This window comes from Phasianus colchicus, chromosome 2 (assembly GCF_987193195.1).
Source record: "Phasianus colchicus chromosome 2, bPhaCol1.hap1.1, whole genome shotgun sequence".
In the NCBI taxonomy this organism is placed as follows: domain Eukaryota; kingdom Metazoa; phylum Chordata; class Aves; order Galliformes; family Phasianidae; genus Phasianus; species Phasianus colchicus.
In genome coordinates, this window is record NC_143437.1 from 110305964 (window position 1) to 110327426 (window position 21463).

The 21463-nt window shown below is 45.2% G+C and overlaps 1 protein-coding gene across 2 annotated transcripts in view; it reads right to left on the reverse strand.

Moving 5' to 3' along the window:
- PTCHD4 (patched domain containing 4) overlaps positions 1 to 21043 on the reverse strand; it is an 87102-nt gene extending 66059 nt beyond the window's left edge. Inside the window, exon 1 of one of the 2 annotated variants that reach the window (XM_031604912.2) lies at positions 20396 to 21043. In XM_031604912.2, coding sequence (XP_031460772.1) covers positions 20396 to 20821 — 426 coding nt within the window. In that variant the 5' untranslated portion in view covers positions 20822 to 21043. Of the gene's footprint in view, positions 1 to 20221 lie in introns of both variants that reach the window. The other variant, XM_031604911.2, reaches the window with a different exon arrangement.
- Positions 21044 to 21463: the final 420 nt, after the last annotated feature.

Sequence of the window (21463 nt, forward strand, 5' to 3'; positions counted from 1 at the left end):
CGCTGACCATCTGCCTTCCTGTGAAAAGAGCACCCAGTGTCGGCAGCGCTTCGAAAGAGGCAGCAGAGCAGGCACCAATAAATCACGCTCTGCCGTATCTCCCACGAGGCAGAAGACAACAGCTATCTGTTACACTGATGTGCAGTAGGGCACCTGGCTCCTCTGGCAGCAAAATAGAGAGTGGTTTCAGAGGAAGCTGAGGAAATCACAGATGCTGAATTGCTTTGAGGTCATTTTGCCCATCTCCTTCCTTCCGAAGGTGTCCTATGTGAGTGTTTTGCCTTTGATACTTTTATAGCAGGCAGACACGTGTCTGTCACCGTGGCACTTGGAGAACAGACCCTTTTCTAACACAGCTCACATGCTGGCTTACTCAAAAGCTCCTAGAGAAATAAAGGTTTGGACAGCTCTGACACATCAATGGTGACAAGCCCAGCAAGAAATAAAGGTGTGAAAATATACTGTCACTCGTCCTATTTTGCAGATAGGGACTGAAGTATAGGAAAATGATGACCCAGGACGGGCACCGTAACCTTTCCAGGAGCCCCAAGGGCAGCCACACAGGAAAGCAGGCACCACAAATACAGCACTAATGATGCTTATTGGCTGTAGAACATTTTACATCCTTGTACTTCCAGATCAGCTGCAAAACAACATAACTGTCTCCAGCAAGGTCACTAGCACGACTGGAGCCTGAATTTCAGGTTCCCCGTGTGTCTTCATTTTCTTTCATTTTATTTATTTATTTACATATTTCATGTCTAATGTCTCTCTTCTTCCAGAAGATAAAAAAGTCCATCCCGATGGCAGACAATTCTTTTCAGATCTGAGCATGTTTTAAAATGGTATAAAATATAAATGACTTGCTAAGACATGCAATATTTGGTCTTCAGCAGGGCCAAGCAATGCTCTTTGCTCTAGTGGAGACTTTGGTGGCTTTGCTCACTCCCTTCTATCTTTCTGGATACCCCGAAGCCATTTGATAGGATTTTACAGGTTGAAAACAGCTGCTACTACTGAACGAGATGTCCTTTATGAGTGCTAACACAGGCACAGACCTCCTGTGAATTCAGCCCAGAGGGCACCAGCAATGGTCCCTTCCTGCTAAATTGCAGTGCGACCCTTTTCCCAGACTCCCATCCCTGATCCTACATGATCTCTGCCCACTGTTGTGCCCATCCTGCGCAAAACATCTCCTTGAAGGACACTGACCTCCACCAGCTTCTCTCTTTCAGGGAAAAATGGGAGATACCAAGTATTTTTAAGTGGTAAAACACAGTGTTATTTCCTCTCACCACCCTGCGTAGTGGAGCCCAGGCCTGGAAAAAGGTTCAAAATTTGTTCCAGATTCCCGATGAGGTGGAGAGCAGTCCTTGCACCTTAGTGCCACTCCCATTCCAAGCAGCTTCACAGTGCCTTGGCCAGCCAGTGTCTCACTATGCTTATTTTTTTCTGCTTTAACTGATACCTCTAATCGGATGGAGTGATAGAGAATTACCAAGCTGCTTTACAGCAGACGTGATTCTTAAGCACATGATTTGTTGGTGGACTTGAGAGTGTTATGCTGACTCCAACGTAAATAAATCTGTGACTGTGACTCAGAGTAATGCTGGAATAAACCATGCAAGTTAAACTCTGTTTGACCTCAAAATCTAACAAATACTTAACAGAAGGCAACCAGAGTTGTCTGTTAAAGCAACTGTGGTAAACTTCCCAATGAGATCAGTGCAGCGGTTGCTTGACATGATAAGGACATTCCTACTCCACCATAGGAAGCATTATGCCACAACCCACACAGGTAAGGATGAAGTTGGTTACTGTAGTTCAACTAAGGTTTTCAAAGTAAAACAAAAACAAACAGCAGAACACCAACAACAAAAAGAAAAACACAATCTTTCCTTTGAAATACGATTTAAGGTATTGGGTTGCTTCTCTAAACTTACTGTAAAGTCTTGGAGGCAGTATTTTCACCTTCACCAAATGGATTTCTCTGTCTCTGCCCCTATTATGGTCATCTGTGCAGACCTTACATGCGCTGATCTCAGTTGTAAAGCCACCGGTTGCCACCACTTCCTGGAGCATTCCAGTGTAGCCATTCTCCTGCTGTGAGCTGTGTCAGTGCTGTTGCACAACATGACTGCTGCTGTGCTTGTCTTTGAGTGCTGGGGGAAAATCTGCAGCTCTTCCAAACAGCTTCAGACAGAGCACTCAGAACCAGCCATCCCCAAAGGCAACAGATGGGAGGAACATCCACACCCCAGCTGAGAGGGGGCAAGAGTGCAGCGATGGCCACGCTGGCTCAGCAAAAACAAAAGTAGCAGAATGATGGTGATAAGATATCCAGGACACAATCCTGCAGGTCTCTACGACAGTATTTACAGTCATTCCGAAATCGCGATATTCAGCTCATTAGTTAGTCAACCAGATTAATTCTGTAAGCACGGGGAAGAGGCTGGCACCTACAGAGGAGTATCCGTGTCATTCTAAGGTCTGAGCTGAAAACAAACTTTCCCTCTGCAGGTCTCTCTCCATTTCCTGTAGAGCCACAGGTTAAGAAGCCAGTGGTGGACAGAGCACCTTAACTGATCTATACTGTCATCCCTGGTGTGGTTGTTAGGAGCATGACATGTACCCAAATGACAACCAGGAATGCCTGCACCTCTCTCTGATGGGTCTAGGCTCATGCTCCGTACTCTTACTGCTTTGGGTTTTCTAGCTTTCAGTCATCATTTGAAAAGAGACAAGAACAGGAGAAAAGTACTTTGAGAGATCGATGTATCCTAGGATTAATAAAAGAGAATGAGAATCCTAACCCTGATCCTTTCCTTTCAAGTAAATCAGATTATGGATGAATTCATACGGGTGCAACGGCAAAATGTGATTGCTATTAGAGATCATCTTTTACGTGGAGGAGATTCAATACTCCTTTACTCTCAAGGTTAAACTCCTGCTCGTTCCATGTCAGATCCCACTCAGTTCCTCTTGGAATTAGTGCCCAGCTCAATTCTGGCTTAGTTTAGTCCCTGGTTGATTCAACCTGTGCTAAGCACACAGCGGGGTCCTTGCAACAATATCCATGCTGGCTGTGACTACATGTCCCCCCACACGGGGAAGGGTATTGCTGGGACACAGGGCTTACGGACAAAGAGGAGTGCAGACACTGGGAAATAGGTTTGGGGCATGGCTGACCTATCTGCCTTTCAGTTGTCCCCTTCTCCAGGAGCAGGCACAGCAGGAAAACAGCTGTGTCGTTGGCAGTGCAGGCAGCAGGAGGAGATGCTGCACCCCAGCCCTGTGGGATGGATGAAGGGATGTGAGTTGGATGCTGGCTCTGGGTGTGCAATGGTTTGCTCTTTAGGAGAAGACTGGTGGGGGCTATCGGTGACAGAAGTTTGCCTTCCCCAGGGGCTTTTTGTTAGGAAGACCTCTCAGATCATGCCTGGACGTGGATGTGTAAATTGAGCAGGTCAGTCTTAAAGTGCTGCTATCCTCTCGTCTCCAGTGGGTGCAGAGCCCAGATCCCTCCACACGGGTCTGTTGTCCTTCGAGTCTGTGCTCTGCCGTCTTCAGGTTGGCAAGCCCTGAAAGCAGTCACCCAGGCTCAGCACTTTGCATTTAACAGCCTCTACCTATCAGTGCAGCTTCTAAAAAGAGCAAAATGTCGGGCTGCATCCCAGCACCCCAGCTCCTAAATCCCCCGTGATGAAGGATGACTGAAAAAAGAACCACCACAGACCAGCAGTTCCCCCAGCCCATCCACAAATGGACTCATGTCCAAGGGTGGCTTTGTGTGTGGAGCTGTGTGGGGAGGTTTCCAGCCCCATGCTCAGCTCTAGGGGTCCTCCCATTGGCCTGGAACAGGTACAGGAATTTCCTTCAAAGCTTCTATCCAAGGGCCACCATGCTTCGTCATACCACCAAACAGAACAGTATTCATATTTTTCATATATTCAAACTTTGCTTTATGATAGAGTTCTGCAATGAGGTGCCATGTAGCTTTAGGAGTTCTGCATTTTGTGCCACAGATGCAGCGCTCCAGTTGTACAAACTGGGACCATTTCTAAGCCTCTGTCAGGTGCTAAGCCATGAAGAATTTAGCTAGCCAGATCTCATTTTAAGAAGTGAGCCTTTTCCCCTTGTCTTGCACATAGCTACTGCTCACACCAGAGGGTTTTCTTTATGTCAAGAGAAATGTACGAATGAAACATGAGGGAGGGAGCACTGGCCGGAGGGAGATGTGCAAAACAAGTGTTTGGATACACACCACTAACTTATCACACATATGCAGGCATGTCTGGAAGAACATATTTTCCTCTTCCATATTTGGCAAACTCCAGGAATCTAGAACATGAATATTTTATATAAAAGAACATATAAATTCTGATTTCATCTGCAGGTTAAAGTCACTACTAAAAATATTGGAATGAAAGCAAGAAAATGGCAAATTGTGTAAGAAGACAAGAAATGCTTTTTTTTTTTTGTGCAGGCCAATGGTCCATTTAGTCCAATGGCCATATTTAAGGCATGATACACCAAGATTGAGTCTTCTATAATATGGCTGAAGATGTCCTTGACGGCCCCATGGATATTGTGGATCTCCTCCTGCACTTTAATAGAAGTGTGAAATGAGCTATGGGAAGGGGGAGAAAGCAGAGCTGTCCGATTCTTAACAAAGAGGTCTTTCTCCCACATGCAGGGATTTGAGTGGAACTGGCAACTAAGTGTAATGAAGATTAATGAATTAAAGCTGTCCTGTCCCCAGTGACAGCCAAGAGAATTTTGTGGTTTCAGGAGTGTTGTGGCTTTCTCCACGTGGATGTAAACAGGACAGTATTCCACCAGAACGCTTTCTGCTTCTGATGTTGGCTAGATCTTAAAGCTTTCCTGAAGTCCATAGAGTTGGAGTCTAAACAAGAAACCAATTCCTAAAGTCAAAAAGCAAAAAGACAGCAGAAAACACTGAAAATCAATAATGCCTCCTTTCCTCCCTTCTTTACCTATCAACAAAAGCAGACAGGAACAAAACTGTAGGACTTTGCCATGCACTCTTACAACCAAGCAGAAGGGTTTCTGGGGGCAATAATTGTCCCAGAAGGAAACCCAGAAAGAGGTCATGGGTTGTGCTGGAAGGTTTGTGGGTCCCCAGGCTTTGTGAGCATCCCGCTGTGCACCTCTCCTACGTGTTCTCCCCACATTGCTTTGCCCAACACACACAGGAAACAGGGAGAAAAGCTGACAGGGGGTAAAAGGATTTGGGCTGCCTGGTTTTATTTCTTCATCTGATGGAAATATGAAAAAATAAACAGTGGAGAAAAAGAAGTGGGGAGTAAAGTAGATCTTCAAGAATCTCTTAAGCTCTTACAATCTGAAGATTCAATAATGACTCAGAAAAGAGTTCTTTTTTCTTTTTAAATTATGTTTTATGTTGGCAAACATCTCTTTAATTTTTTCTTGTCTCTGCTCTACCCCATTCCTCTGGGGACTGGCAGCCAAAGTACTGAAAGGCTGTGATAATGTTTTATCAAAGGCGAGGCAGAAAGAAGAGCTGGAAATCACAGAGCTAAGTGTGGTGCAACAAGATCTGGAGGCCAGCACGATTCCGAGGTTGGCTGCCATCTGTAGCGTGCCCTCAGCTCAGCCCAGCTCTGAGGCAGGGCACAGTTTGCTCCCATCCAAAGCCCATCCAGCAGCTGCCACTCTTGCAGCACTGCACAGAGCAGCTATGCTCAGGAACATCACGCTCTGCTGAAAATTCCTCCCTTTTGTGCAGCGTATCATCAATTTCACCTCTTTTTTTTTTTTTTTTTAAATTATATTAAAAAAATTGACATTGTGAACCATTTCTCTACTTGAAGCACTCCTCCTTCCCTCCAGCCCACAGTCTTTTAACGAGTTTGGCCATTTGGAAGCTGGACAGAGCCAAAAAATACCTCATTTCAGATGGCTTTGGGTCTTTCTTTTCCTGAGGTTGGACCAGAATCTGGAAAGGCATAGTGGGCAGAAGGCGTTCCAGTAGGCAGGTATTCATGCACTAAAATATAACTTCTGCTGTGATTTTGGGTCTGCATAGGAGATAGCTGACTCCCACCCAATGTATTTTGGAATTCAGTGTGTTCAAGGTTCTTCACTCCCACATACGAGTATCAGCAGGTAGCTCTTATATAGCCCTTATATTTGAAAATCTTCCTTAAGATTGCCTGGTAAAGAATGCCCTTCTTGATAAAATCTTTTGTTCATAGCAATTCATAACACTGAAAGTAGTGTCTGATGATTCTCTAATATGTTTTCCTTAATTCTTATCCCTATATAAAAAAGAAAATAATCTCATGGCATGATCTGCCATCTGGGTTTCTCCTCACCTCCCATCACTGCAGATATCCCTCATGGGATGTTAGCTGACATTACAACAAGGCTTCAACAAGGCTGGGGAAGGGCTTGGAGAATATGGCCTATGAGGAGAGACTGAAGGAACTGGGGCTGTTTAGGCTGGGGAAGAGGGGGCTGAGGGCAGACCTTATTGCTCTCTTCCAGTACCTGAAAGGCAATTGCAGCAGAGCGGGGTTGGTCTCTTCTCACTGGTGACAGATGCCAGGACGAGGGGAAACAGCCTCAAGTTGTGCCAGGGGAGGTTTAGGTTGGATATCAGGAAATGCTTCTTTACAGAAAGGGCTGTTCAGCACTGCCATGGGCTGCCCAGGGAGGTGTTGAGTCACCATCCCTGGATGTGTTTACAAACATTTGGATGTGGTGCTCAGGGCTGTGATTTAGCAGAGGGCTGTTAGAGTTAGGGTAGGATGGCTGGGCTGTGGTTGTACTTGGTGATCTTTAAGGTCTTTTCCAACCTGAGCCATTCTATATTCCATGATTCTACAATTACAGGGCCAGCAGCTCTTTGTCTTTTTCAGCCATGCTCTGTGGATGAGGTGCCACTCACACTGCCTCAGATGGCACAGAGAATATTTGCACTGAGAAGCATTAGCAAGCTGAACGTTTTGCATCATTTTGCTGCAGCGTATGCATTGCTAGGCTTGAGAGGATGCACGCGAGGTTTCAGTGCAGACCACAATGACTGGTGACCAGGAGGTTCAGGCATGGCTGCAGACCCTGCTGTGCAGGCACTAGGCAGATGCACATCTGGAGGAGCCGCCTGTCTTCCTGGCTGATGCTGGAGTTTTCTTAGCTGCTATATTCTGTCGTATGAATGGGTGGTGAAGGGTCCCATCCCCCTCCTTCCTGAGCCTTTCCAAGTGTAGGAGCAGCAGATTTCTGTGGCATTTTGTGAACTGGAGAACTGATCTGGGTTTGTGTAAACTAAATGAGAACTAAAATAAAACACAAAGAAAATAATTTCAAAAAGCTTTAATTCCCTCCTTGCTGCCGTCTGGCTTGGGATTTCTGTAATTCTTGTGCTCAAAGCCCACAGTTTTGTGGCAGTGTCAGCTCTGCCACACCTGAGTGGTTCTCAAGGTGGCTGCACTTCATGGCGGAGTGTTCATCCACGTGTGCTCACAGCTGCTATTCATTCCAAGCAAGGTTTCTGATTTGGATGTGTCTTTTCAACCAGAACAAGACTCAACACATGAAAAGTCAAAGTTTAGTGTTGGAGCCCCAAAGAAACCTGCCAAATCAGAAACAGCAGGGCCTCTGCTGCCAGCTGAGCTGGGGCAGAAACATGGGCCTTTCAGTATCCAAAGGGAGGAAAGAAGGGGACAGAATCTTCAGCAGGGTGCGTGGGGATAGAACAAGGGAAATGGCTTCAAATTAAAGAGGGTCGATTTAGGTTAGATATAAGGAAAAAATTGTTTTCAGCGAGGGTGGTGAGGCACTGGGACAGGTTGCCCAGTGATGTGGTGGATGCTCCATCCCTGGAGACTGCCAAGGCCAGGCTGGATCAGGCCCTGGGCAGCCTGATGTAGCTGTGGTGTCCCTGTGCACTGCAAGGAGTTGGACTGGATGGCCATCAGAGCTCCCTTCCAACTCTAAGGATTTTCCAATTCTAAGGTAACAAATAATTTTCCCCACATAGACCTCAAAGGCATTTTAAAGTTAAGTTAATACAGTATATGTTAAAAGTCCCTGGAGTGTAAAGTGGTTTTACAATTTATATTAATATAATCTATTTGAAAAGATTTGGCCTTGTAATGTACAAAAAAAAAAAAAAAAAGCTTTAGATGATGGGACTTCTGGTAATCTCGACACCATTTTGTGGTAATCTTTACACTGTTGGATTTTAATGAAATAAATATTTAGGGGAAAATCCAATAAGGAAAGCCAAAGGATAATAAGAGGGAAAAGTACTTCCAGAGAATAGAATCTCAGCTTTTGTCTTCAGAGTGCTCTACAAAATCATAGTCTCACTTATACAATAAACCACCAGTATCTGGCAACATACTGTGCAGGAGGCTGGCAATTAATTCGAGTCCTTCTGGTGGAAGCTAATTCCTTACTCAGATTTTAGATCCTTTGCAGCTGTCTGATAATAAATTCCATAGAAATCTTCCTAAGCCTTGCCAGAGATTTGGCGTGAGACAAAGCTGCAACGGGCACGAGAAGAGACCTTGGATTTCCCCGTGAAATGATGCTGGGAACTTTTCTCTCAAGTCAGTGCAAATGTAGATTACTCCCTCGACCATTCAGAAGCACTTCACCTGACATGAATCTTTGCTGTAATGTTCTCCAGATTTAGTAAATTCACATACTTATGGAAATTTGATGTGATTTTTTTATTTCAAATGATTGTATAGTGGAATTCAGCTATCTAATTTTCACCAGCTGAAAGGTAAATGCATAATTGAAACATTCTCTCTCATCTATGATGTCTCCTGAGAGCAAGTTCATTTCCTCCTGCTGTAGCGGTTAAAAAAAGTGAAATGCATTGCTTCTGGAGATTCATCATTCCCTTCTCTCACTACACGCTGGGGCCAGTTTAGATTAGATGATGAACAAAAAAGAACTCAAAGTAGAAGGAAAAACTCCTGTGTTTGGTACTTAGGATGAGTTTCCCTACCACGGGTCTTCATATGCGTTGCGACCCAACAGTCACATGCTGCACTCTTAGTGGTAGGGCATGGCCCAAACTGTCTCTGTAGACTTGACCACCCACTGTAGTCATGAAGTTGTGAACATTCGTGAAGAGAAGGAGGAATGCTCTGACTCCATAACCTATTTCACCAAGTTACCAACATACTGCAGGAGACTCGTGGCACTTCTGGTCATGCAGTCACGCTCAATTTGGTCAAAAAGCAGCAGAAGGGATCCAGCTAGATATTTTTGAACTATCCTGCTCAGATGAGTTTTAAGACTGTCTGATACAAGAACTTTTCTCAGCACAGCCAGAATCTCATTAATGAATGACAGAGTTCAACAGGAACAACATAGAGTCAGTTTGTAACATCACCCTTATGAAGATTTTCAATTTAAATGCTGGGGAAAAATGCATAACATGGCAAAACAGCTAGAAGGCCCACCAAAAATCCACAATCAGCAGAAAAAATGCAGAAGAAAACTGGTTTTGTTTAAAAAATTCAAAGTATGGAGTGAAATTTGTCCTGCAGAACTTGGTCTCTAATAAGATGAATGATGAACGACAACACTGAGCAGTGAAATTTCCATACTTGCCAAGGAGTGTCAGAATCAGAAATAAAACCATGTGCCCTTTCCGTAGGGAATGCAAAATCTTTAACATCAATTCTGTCTTTGACCTTGGTCATATCACTTGAGCACTGTACCTTCAATACAACATTTGTGAAACTCAGCTAATAGGAATCTGTTTCAAGGGACACGGGTTGCCCTGTGGGGACAGAACGCAACTAAAACTCTTCAGAATCTTGTTTTATTTTCTGATCAGGTCCATAACTGCTCCAGTTCTGTCTGTGTAAATTCAGCTGATACAGACAACTCTTTGTTTAATATTATCTGTGAATTCCATTTCCATGCAATTCAATTCTACTTCTCAATTAATAGAGATGTTAGATGAGACCAGATCTAACAAGAATTCTCAAGATACCCTAGCAAGATGCCTTCCATAAACTTGTTCTGTTTTCATTTATCATGATTCTTCATTTGCAGCCTTTCAGCCAGTTTCCAGCTCACATGACTGATTTCCCATCTAAGCCAATCTGAAGTAATTTTTCTATTAGCATTTCCTCGTTCTAATCAGGAAATAGGCCTGTCTGACCTTATAAATCTTGTACATCTTTGTCCTTCCAATGTTACACAGAAGAATGAAATTGCCCACAGAGCTCCAACACTTCTGAGTAAATTTTTCCAGATGCACTCCTCTGCAATGGGGAAATCATTGCAAGTGTGAGGAGGACCTGGGCTGCAGCATCACACAAATTCTTGAATATGTGATCCTGCACCACTGTCGTTGTTCCATTCTTCAGAAGGTCCTTTACAAAACAGTGGCTGTCTCAGCTTAAAACCATTCCCCCTTGTCCTATCACTACCCACCCTCACAAACAGCCGTTCCCCTCCTGTTTATTCGCTCCCTTCAAGTACTGAAGGCCACAATGAGGTCTCCCCGGAGCCTTCTCTTCTCCAACAAGCCCAGTTCCTTCCTTTCCTCATAGAAGAGGTGCTCCAGCACTCTGATCATTTGATTCATAGAGTTCTATTCTGTGCTATTCTCTATACTGGTTGTCTTTTACTTTGCTGCTTTAAGGGAAGTGGGATAAAAAAAGCCTTCATCTCCCCCTCTGTCTTTATTTTTTTCTGGTCATTTTTTGCTACTTCAAAGATTATTCGGGTTTTCCACAAGGAAAAAAAAAAAAAAAAAAGCATCAGAATCATTCCTAATTGAGGATCTGTTAAGCAGTGACAAATGACCCCATTTTTAACTTTCCATTTGAGATGAATATTTTGATGAAAAGATCACTGAACATATGCTATTAGAGTATTTGCATTTATGTAACCCATTTTCCTTTCAAGAACGCATTCCTCTTACACTACAGCTATGGAAATGGTAAAATTTGCAATGATAAAAGCTTAACTATTTGATGGAAAAATAAACAAAAACAACAATAAAAAAGGGAGAGCCCAATATTTTCTTGAAAATTAAATTAAAAATATGTCTAAAAACAACAACAAAAACCACAACAAAACATTGTAACAAATTTCAAGAGAGCAGGAACATCTTCAGTTTTCCAAGCTTTTGAATTTATTTTGGGGTAGCTTCCGAAAGCCTAATGCTTGTGCTAATCTTGAAGCCTGGGTTGGAAAAACATATCCAGAAATGTTCATGTTTCTTTACTGCTGTCTCAGCTTCCTTTGTAATTTGCAATGATAATTGTGTGTGCATCAGCTGTGTGATCTGCAGGTTTTATGTGCAGATAGAAAATAAGTCATCTACAGGATAATTAATGTTTGTTAATGAAGAAACACCACTGGTAGAACAAGCTCTGGGGAGACCTCATTGTGTCCTTCCAGTACTTGAAGGGAGCGTATAAAAGGAGGGGGAACGGCTGTTTGTGAGGGTGGATGGTGATAGGACAAGGGGGAATGGCTTTAAAGTGAGACAGAGGAGGTTTAGGTTGGATATGAGGAGGAAGTTTTTCATCCAGAGGGTGGTGAGGCACTGGAACAGGTTGCCCAAGGAGGCTGTGGATGCCCCATCCCTGCAGGCATTCAAGGCCAGGCTGGATGTGGCTCTGGGCAGCCTGGGCTGCTGGTTGGCGACCTGCACACAGCAGGGGGTTGGGACTGGGTGAGCACTGTGGGCCTTTGCAACCCAGGCCATTCTGTGATTCCATGATTCTATGATTGAATGTCACACTTTCCAACTGCTTCTGAAGAGAAGTGAATTTGTCAGTGGGATCCAAAGGGTGTGTGGTACTGTCTCTTCAGTGATCTATGAATAAGGCTTTACTTGGTAGAACAAGAGTCAACGTCAAGAAAAGCAAAGGTGGATTTTAAGGAGAAAGAGTGTACATTTTAAGCAGAAAAAAATGAAAATGATGTTGCATCTGCTCATCATTGAAGTTGTTCACGTACTAAGTTAATGAATCAAGATCTGCTGTAAGAAGCCATTTTAGAAAATGGCTGGAAATGGGGGATTTGTAGCTAAGTCTCAGGCCCTGTCATTGCATGATGAAGTACTGCTAACGGCATCTTTTTTTTAACAAACTGCAAATTATTTCACGAACTAAACCCACTTGGAAAGCTGGGAGTGAAGATCACTTGGTCCATCCAGTATACTGCCTTGGTCTCCAATGAAATCCAGAGTGTCCAGCTGGGGACACATCCTTGTCCAAAGGGAGTTGGTCGTGTCCTTGGCCGTGCAGCAAATCTATTGGGGTCTTCTCTTTCCTTCCTCCAATATAGAAGCTAAGGATAAAGTAGGCATTGCTTCACAAAAATTGCTATTTTCGTAAGTGCTGTAACTCTCATACAAAAAGGTTCAGTTGAAATATTGTGGGCTCGTCCTACAAGCAGCATAGATAACTCATGATTTAGCACAGAATTAGCAAAGCAGTCTGTGTCAATTTCTGATTCAGAGTGCATTTATGTAGCTGTTTACACACGTGCACATTCACACCACATATAAGGAAAGAATGACACCTCCCAGTCAGAGTGACAACACTTGTGTAACACTGCTGGGAACCGCTACACAAGGTGCAAGAGAAGTGGGATCTGTCGTACACATGGGCAGCTTTTCTGTCTTGTTTACACTGCTGACTTGGGTGCAAGTTTTAGGCTGAACTGTTTCTAAAGATGACCTTTATGTTCCCTATGCGTTGTGAGAGGATAAGGGTTAGGTGCTCTGTATGGAATGGGTCAACAGTTGGATTAGATGACCTTGGAGGCCATTTTCAACATTAATGATTCTGTGGCTCTATGATTCTGTGACAAGCCTCTGGGTGTCACATTGCTTTCCAAGGGACAGACATGCAGGACACTCCAAGGGCAGAAAAGCATTCTGGCTTTAGGTCTGGTGGAACAGGTGTTTCTAAAGAAAATACATTTGGACAGATGTCCTAACATCTGCCATCATATGAATTTGGGAAAGTATACACCTATGGCACTGAATGACATTTTACACTTTAGTTGTAGCCTATTACCACAGCAAAATCATTTTGCACCAAAAGCCAGAGGGTTTTGTGCTGTCTGCTCTGCTGTGGGAGCAGTTTGCCAGCAGCGTGCAGTGGGGGAGGCTTCTGGGGACACAAAAAATGATCTGGCCATCTCAGAGCCGTGGGAAGTCTAAGATCTCCTAGAGCTGCTCCAGACAAGTGGAGCTGACCTCATGCAGGAACTACCCATCAGTGAGTGAGTGGGTTCAAAGAGAACAAAATCTGCAGTGAGATCTCCGTGCCATACTGGAGCTGCCCACTGACAAACTATTCCCTTTGCCCTCGAGTTTCTTATGCAGAAATTCCTTACAGCTGGAAACCTTCCTGCTGCCACCAGATCACACTTGCTAGTGCACGTGAAGGCCTCAAAGCACACCACATAAAGCTCCCGCTCTTCAGTGGCCCAACCATTGTAGAAGTGGGACTGATGCACACCCTAGCTGGGATCAGGGCACTGATGTGCACCACTGCACGTGGTGATCTCTGCAGTGCCCAGGAGTGCTTTCACTTCTCTCTCCCTTTGCTCTACCAATCAATTCCTTTGCTATCTGTTCTCTACATGAAACTCTTCTTCCTTAGTAGGTACAAAAATAGAGAGCACGGCTAAAGCAGTGAGCAACTGAGTTGTAAAGACTTTATAGCTTGCCCTTTCTGCCTCTTGCCTTCTCCTTTCCTTCCCTTCTCACACAACACCTGCTTTGTGAAGCAGTCGAAAGCTTTGTTTTACCTGTATCTAGAGCTGCTTTTCAGCTGCAGCCTCACCATCCACAGCACGCATGGCTGTTTGTACCACGAGTGTGCAATGCATGTGGGGTCTGCAACAGTTAAAGGCTTTCTGTACAAATGCATGATTGTGGTTTTAAAAACTCACATCGCCCATCTCAGAAAACCAGTCAGCATGCTTTCTTCACCATTGCTTTTCATAGAATCGTGGAATCATAGAATTGCTCAGGTAGGAAAAGACCTTAAAGACCACGGAGTCCAACCACAACCCAACCATCCTACCCCAACTCTAACAGCCCTCCGCTAAATCACGGCCCTGAGCACCATTACACTTTTGTGGTAACTGTAAATAGCTTTTTTTTCCTTCTCTTAATGTCTGATAAAGTTTAACACAGTTTTTGTTGCTAGGTGAGTATTTTCAAAATATACCGCACAGCTTCACCTGCATCATTATATTTTTTTTTTTGCTTACTAAGAAAGATATGTATGCAACATACATGGGCCCATATACACAAAGAGTGTACATAATACAATAACTTTCTGGACCTACTCTCCTTACAGTGTGCCTCCCACTTTTACAGCAGAACATATATTTATCTATCTATTTATTAGTTAATTTTTAAGATTTCCTCTCCTCACCAAGGCATTTTGAAAAAATGGGCACAGGGATGGTGGAGATTAGAAGCTTTTCTGTCAGCGTCGAAGCAGTGGTTGAGGATTCCTTGAGCAAATGAGGGATTTTAAGTGTCCTGAGCATGATAAAACCAAATGATAAGTTTAAGAATATTTAGTAAATGCTAAAATAAACATATAATACATATAATACAGAATATTTATATATTTTATATATATAATATATAAAATAGTTTTCTACCCACAGAACTCTTGTATAGAGAGATAGCAAACATAGATGCTGAACTTTCTGCCTCTGGCTATTGGTTGTCACCCTCCACAGTCCCAAAGAGGTGAGCAGTTGCTACAACCAAATGAACTTAGATGTATATCTCCTTTTTCTCTCCACCCAAACTTCCAAGTGCTTCTTTGCAATTGATCCTAGCATGACAAGGCCTCCAAAGAGCCAATTAGGCCATCCCTCTCCTCAAATGCTGACAATATTAAGGAGTGTAACAGCTTGGGATGAAAGGCGTGAAGAGGCTGACCAGGGTCACCCCGAGATGAAGGGCAAAGCCCAAATTAAAATCAGCATCTGCCATGATAGAGGGAACCATGTCCTCTGCCTGCTACCTGCCTGCACCACAGCGTGTCTCACAGCACATGATTCTGTGTCTTCGCCTCTCTGCAGATCTGCATGGCATGCAGATGGTCCACAGCCCTGATGGGATGAAGGTGCACTTTATTTTGGAGGCTGATGAAGAAAATTCAGTTTGTGATTTGTTGCCCTGGAGAACAGCAGAGCAAAAAGAGCACACTAAACTTCATCACCAATTTATACATTCCTTCTCTGTTTTTGCTGCTTGTTTACCACGGGACAGCTTGTCCTGGTACAAGTTAATTCAGTTTCATGTCCCTGGCCCTGCCAGCATGGTCTGCTCTCTCTTTTTGGTAAATCAACTTCAAAGCTGGTCTTGCAGAACTAGGGAAGAGACCTTTCTGAATGTATTAAGTGCAGAAAACAGTCGAGAATGTTCCTAAACATGCAAGAAATGCTTCATTTCTTGTCCACAGTGGGTAAGCAAGCAGTCTGACCATGTCCTTTGAAGCTGAAAGCTGCAGGGACATCCTGCAGCATGGACACAGGCACAGCTCCGGGATCAGGCACCAGGTGAGGAGCTCTGCCTCATCCTGCCCAAGAGTGTGCAAGCACAGGTGTGAGCACATGAGGGTCCTTGTTCTGTTTTGATTCACTTTCAAGGAAGTTCTCCCAGCCTCTGAGCCAGGAGGAGCTACTTGCCTTCACACATTTTTCTGCCTTGCTTTCATGCTACTGAGCAGCTGCTCCGAGCTCAGCCTTCCCAATCCTGCCTTGATCCGAGAGGCTCAAATGAGAACTATCCTCTGCCTCCAGCCTTCCTCTTCTGATCCTCTCCCTGCTCATATTTTATTAGTTTGATTTGACTTCACTGCCATTGCCAACCACAGAGCACTTAGCAGGATGCTGAGCCATGGGCTTGGCTTGGGGCGGGCGGGATTGGGATGGTGCAGAGCTGCACTGCCTCCAAGGAAGCCTCTGGAGAACACTTGGCTGGTAGAAAAACCTGCAATTACAGGTTTTAAGATGCAAAGTGAATGCACGCAACTTTTCTGCTTAAGCAATAAAAGATCCCATATCCAACAGATATGCTTATCATAGTTGTGGAAATAGAGATATCTCTTTTATTGGCTGCTGTTTAGTGCAGGGCTCATAAACTAATAAACTCATAAATTAATTGAAGGCAGTGTTACGGAAAACAATCTGCCCACAAAGACTCCTTTTAACCAGCAGTTGTCATGTTTGTTGTGATCTCAAAGAAATAAGTTTTAAGTTATTGTCTTTTCTAGACAAACTAGCAAATAAACATGAAAACAAACAATAAAAATGAAATACTTGGAACAAAATGCTTTTGTGCATGTACTCTTTTCCAGGTTAGAACTGTATTTAGAAACAATTCTTAGTAGCGTTCTTTCTTTTTAACCCAATAAAGACAGGACATTTGAGGGTCTTACTGACAGTGAGGGGTCAGAAGACCATAATCTTCTTTCTCATATCTGATACTGCACAAGAAGTATCCCCAGGTAATCAATAGGTCTGTCCATATTAATAAATAAAATGAACCTCAGCCTGTGGTGTAGCCACAGGGCAGAGGCACAACGTATCCAAGCAGATACACACTGCTGTCCCCAAGAAGGGAGGCAATACTTGTACTGAGAATGGACTCTGACTCTTGCTATCCCTGAAGCCATGCTCCATGTTTGGGAAGATGAACAGATAAAAATCACACCTGGGAACACACTTGTGAGTTAACAGCTTTGTGCAAGTCTGTGCTCCTTGTAACCTTGCCTGCTCTACATGGCAGGAGCTCAATCCAGACCCCACGCACAGGAACGTTGCTCTGTGCCTGTGGCAGGGTGAGCACGAGCGGTCTTGCTCCATGACTTATCCCAAAAGTCTCCATCCAGACTCCATTCATCCAGCTCTGATTTCCTGCTCTGCCACGCTCTGTCTGCATGACCTTGGGCAAGTCCCTTTCTGGCTGGGCTGCAGACTGCAGCGTGGTGGAGCAGTAGCTGTAACTGCACTGACCACGGTCCCGATAGCGATGGCAGTAGGGATAAAGCTTGTTTCACCTAGCAACTCAGAAAAACAAACTACAGTGATCCCTACATTGCCAGAGAGCATTTCGAATGCATTTTAAGCATTTAGAACAATGCTGCAATCTGCATAGTGCAAGTAAGTGCCATCTCTCTGCTCCTCCTCTGTCAAATGGGGAGACCAAGACTTCCCTCCTTACCGAAGGGCAGTGAAAACAGATGTACTCAAGGCTCTAATCTCTTCCAGCTCTGAATAATGAGTAATCGTTACCTTACACAGACAGATTGTCTTAGAAAAGGACAAGCAGTTTTGTTAGACTCTATGGCCCCTCCAGCCCTTTTGAAATCAGAGCAGTTTGCTGAAATTTGGCGCACAGAACGCGAAAGATATGGGAAGAGCTCACCCACAGCTAACCTCCAGACCACCTTACCTAACTGGGAGACAAGAAGAGAGACAAAGTGAGAGCTGCTCATGAGATTTGAGGGGAGGGAAAACTACAAGAGGTCTTTGCAGGTCCCAGGTTGAGCAGGAAAGGAGATTAGAGAGGCTCAAGATTGTCATTATGGTTCCCAAAAAAGTACAGGTCAACACTTGCCCTTTGTCAGCTGCAGACTAACACAGCTGGGGCACCTTCATGGCTTGTAAACCCAAAGTACTGTTCTTAGAAGAATTTTCTTCAAGCTACGGTCATTCTTAAAGGAAGATGAGAAACTCTACTGGTATTAACCAAGCACCAAGTCATTGGAGAAAGTGAGGCAACCTTAGAAGACCCTGATGGGTCCCTATCGGCTACAGGGAAGTTTAGCTGAGAAAGCTCCCAAGGACATGGACCAGTCATGTGGTGAGCACTGGTCCACACCATGTATGGCTGGCAGCCTTGGCTGTCTGGTTTGCACTCCCATTAGGTCCTGCCACAACTGCTCTCTCGTGTCACGACCCAAGTGAAAAGAAATAGAAACCTCATAGCTATGATCACAGGAGTGGTTCCCTTTGGTGAACATCCAGACACTGATCTGCTCTTGTGGTGTCCCATCCAAGATACTCACAGTTAAATACACTGGGACAACCCTGGAGCATGTGGCACAGACCTGGGCTTCCACAGCTTTTTGTTCAGAGGTCAGACAGGGAAGCCAATAAATAAAGCCAGGAGCCCCTACTAAACTGCACTTTTGGCCATTCCTTGTGCTACCAGAAAAAGAAAACCCCTCTTTCCTAGCAGTAACAGAGACCCTTTTCCTTACACAGATGCAGGTTGCCATTTTTAGCTTTTCTCTGAAGTACAGCCACAGCTTTTGGTGGCCCTACATCCCTCTGCTGAGAAGTGGCTGGAAGGCGCCCAGCTTTGTCCCATGTTAAAACCAGACACGTAAGGGCATCTGTTCACCTGGATGATGATACACAACAACTAATGGGGGATTGGAGGTGCTGGGCTAATATTTGGCATAGCTTAGAACCATGTTTTGAGAAAAACTTTGTGTGTATGAATTATCTCCCAGCCACTGTTAGTCCATTACATCTCCAATCCCAGACAACTTCTTTTCACTTTATCTTTACAAAAAAAAAAGTAGAAATGGTCAAAAAACACATTGTAAATGACCCCATCCTGATTGCGACAGGCTCAGCTGAGGTATTTAGATGCGGAAATTAATCTGGACTGAGGGAATAGAATCACCATCTCTGTATGAGGACGGGTGATAACGATGTTAATCTAGATTATTGGTGTCTCCACTGAATTAGTTTAATTTCAATTTTAAAAATAAGCAAAATAGAAAGAAAACACTTTTATTTTGTGTTATAGCAGGATTGTCTTCATAATGAATTAAACAGCAACAATTATTCAGGAGTATTTAGTCCAGAGTCACTCGTAGTGTTCCCAAGCAGTGCTTGCACTCAGGACTTTCCAACAGCACCAAGGACACCTTTCCATCTCCACCAGCTCAAACAGCCACAACTCTGCATGAGACAATTACTGTCACATCTACAGCAATGGGACCAAATCCCATGTGTCCCACTTGGCCTTTTTGCTGAAGGAAAAAGACCAGTAAAATCAATCAGTATTTCTGCTCTAGTTTTTTGGGCAGCGACTGGCTTTACTTTTTTTCCCTGGTAAATAAATAGTAACAGAAGATAACTTCAGGACCTGGCCGGTAATTGCAACAGCACTCATCACTGAGGGGCAACAAGGAGGGCTGTATTCTTTTCCCTATGACCTGAGTTCTGAGGGACCAGCAACCTAGGGATTCTGTTCAACTCTGTTAAGTAATCCCTGCCTCTGGTGCAATGCCTGGGGAGCATGCAGATATGTCACAATTTGCAGAAACTTCTTCTACCATCCACCTGCAAACTTTCTGCCTCATTTACTCACAGCAGGTTAGTGAGGCAGACTGCTCCTTGCGAGAGGGAGAAGGGTGCAGGGGAATATTCCTGAGATACTTGTGCCAAAATGTTTATTTTTTTAATTGGAAGGGCTGAAGCTTCTGGCCCCTTTTACCTTGTTTCGCCTTCACTGGAAGCCTCTAGCTGATGGGATCTGTCCCAAAACTCCAGCCCATCTATCAGCACCAGAGCTAATTATTTTCATACTGAGAGGAAAAAAAAAAAAAAAAAAAAAAAAAAAAATCCACCTCCCGTCCCCTTCTATGCATGCAGGTAAAGAAAAAGCAGGCAGAACACCTGAAATCACTCCTCACCCAAACCTCCTGCTTCTCCTATGGCACTCGCAGGGTCAGGGAGATACAGCAGCTCATCGTGCCTTAGAGGAAAGCCTTTTTCTGGCCATACCAAAGATCAGTTACCCTACCACGTCACTGGGGCTGGAATAGGTGACAGCAAAACCCCAGTGAGACCCCAGCGAGACCCCAGCTCTCCTCCCCACATCCGGTTCCGACCTCCTGTCCCCCTTCCCGATGCATTAACCCCTCGAGGCACAGCAAGGTCTCCCGGTCTCCAGGCTGCTCTCTGCTCCCTGCTCCTCCTGGCTCAGCACCGTGCGTCCCCCCACCCTCCCTCCTCGCACAGAACAATAGCAAGGCACCAGCTTCAGTTGTTTCCCGAGGAAAGCCCAGATCACACACATTTAGACAGAAAGAGAGAGATATGATTATATTCCTCTTGCTGTTTAGGACAAGAAATGAAGTGCTGCCTCTTTAATTGGCAAAAGCATGCAGTAAGAGCATACCTTTAATTTAGTGTTGGGATAGCTCACTTGCACCCTGGCTGTTGTCTTATTGGAGAGGGCAGCCTGCCTCAGATCCTCTAGTACTGAAATAATATCATCCAGCACGCATTTCTTATCCTGATTTCTCAACACACACAGATGGGAAAAAGTATAATTATAGCCTTTGTAGTTCACCTTCATTTCCAGCACGGCTCGGTGGATCTGCAGGATCACATCAGCCTGATGCAAAATATTGCCTCCGGGTTTGGAGAGGAGAATCACCCTGCCATACCTCCCCGGGGTGTGCAAGTCCGAATACAGCTGGCTTTTGGATTGATCGAGGGAGAACAGGCTGCTGGCTAAGCTCCTCTCGATCTTGGCCAGGCTGTGGCTGGGGGCTACCAGGCTCTCCAGGTCAGTGTCAGGCTGGAAGCGGTTGAGCAGGCTGAAGCCGAAGATGATGGTCAGGACTGCGGGCACAGTGAGGAAAAACACCGGATGCCTGCTCACGAATAAGCCCAGCTTGTAGAAAAACGACTGGAGCCCTCTGTGTATCACCTGCCGCAGCATCCTCCACCAGATCCAGCCTGCAGATGCTCCTGGCCGTCTTAGAAAGCACATGTGACATGTGTAGCTCCTTACCCCTTCCTGTCAGTTTCCTTTTCTCTCTCCCTCTCTCTCTCTCTACTACTCCTTTAAAAGACTGCAGCAAGTTGCAGCAAGACAGCCAAATATTGATCAATGGGGTGTGTGTGTGCGAGCGTGCGGTGTGTGTGTGGAAGGGACCGGGCAGAGCAGGGAGGAGGGGGGTCCTTGCTTTTCTCCTTTTTTTTCCCTCGCTCTTTTTCCCCTCCTCCCTCCCCGTAGCCAACGAGCAGCTCCCCCCGCCCGCCGGGGGCCCCCCTCTCGCCGCCGCTGCTCGGGCATTGCACCGGGAGCGCTGCCGGCTCCGCAGTGCCCGCTCCGAGCCGAGCCCCGCTTCCCCGGGCGGGCTGGATGCGAGCGGCCCCCCCCCACCCCCCCCGCTGCAAAGCGCCGCTGCCCTCCTCCCTCCTTCCCTTCCCTCCCTCCCTCCCTCCCTCCGCACACACACGCGTGGGGAATTGGCTGGGGCGGGAGGATGATGCTGCATTTTAACATCCCCCGATCCCTCCCTCGTCCCCCCCTCCGGTCCATCCCTACCGGCTGCCCCGGGCACCCCCCGCTCCCCTTCCCTTGGGGGAAGGCTTTGAGCGGGGATTTTGCGGAGCAGCAGCCTCCCCG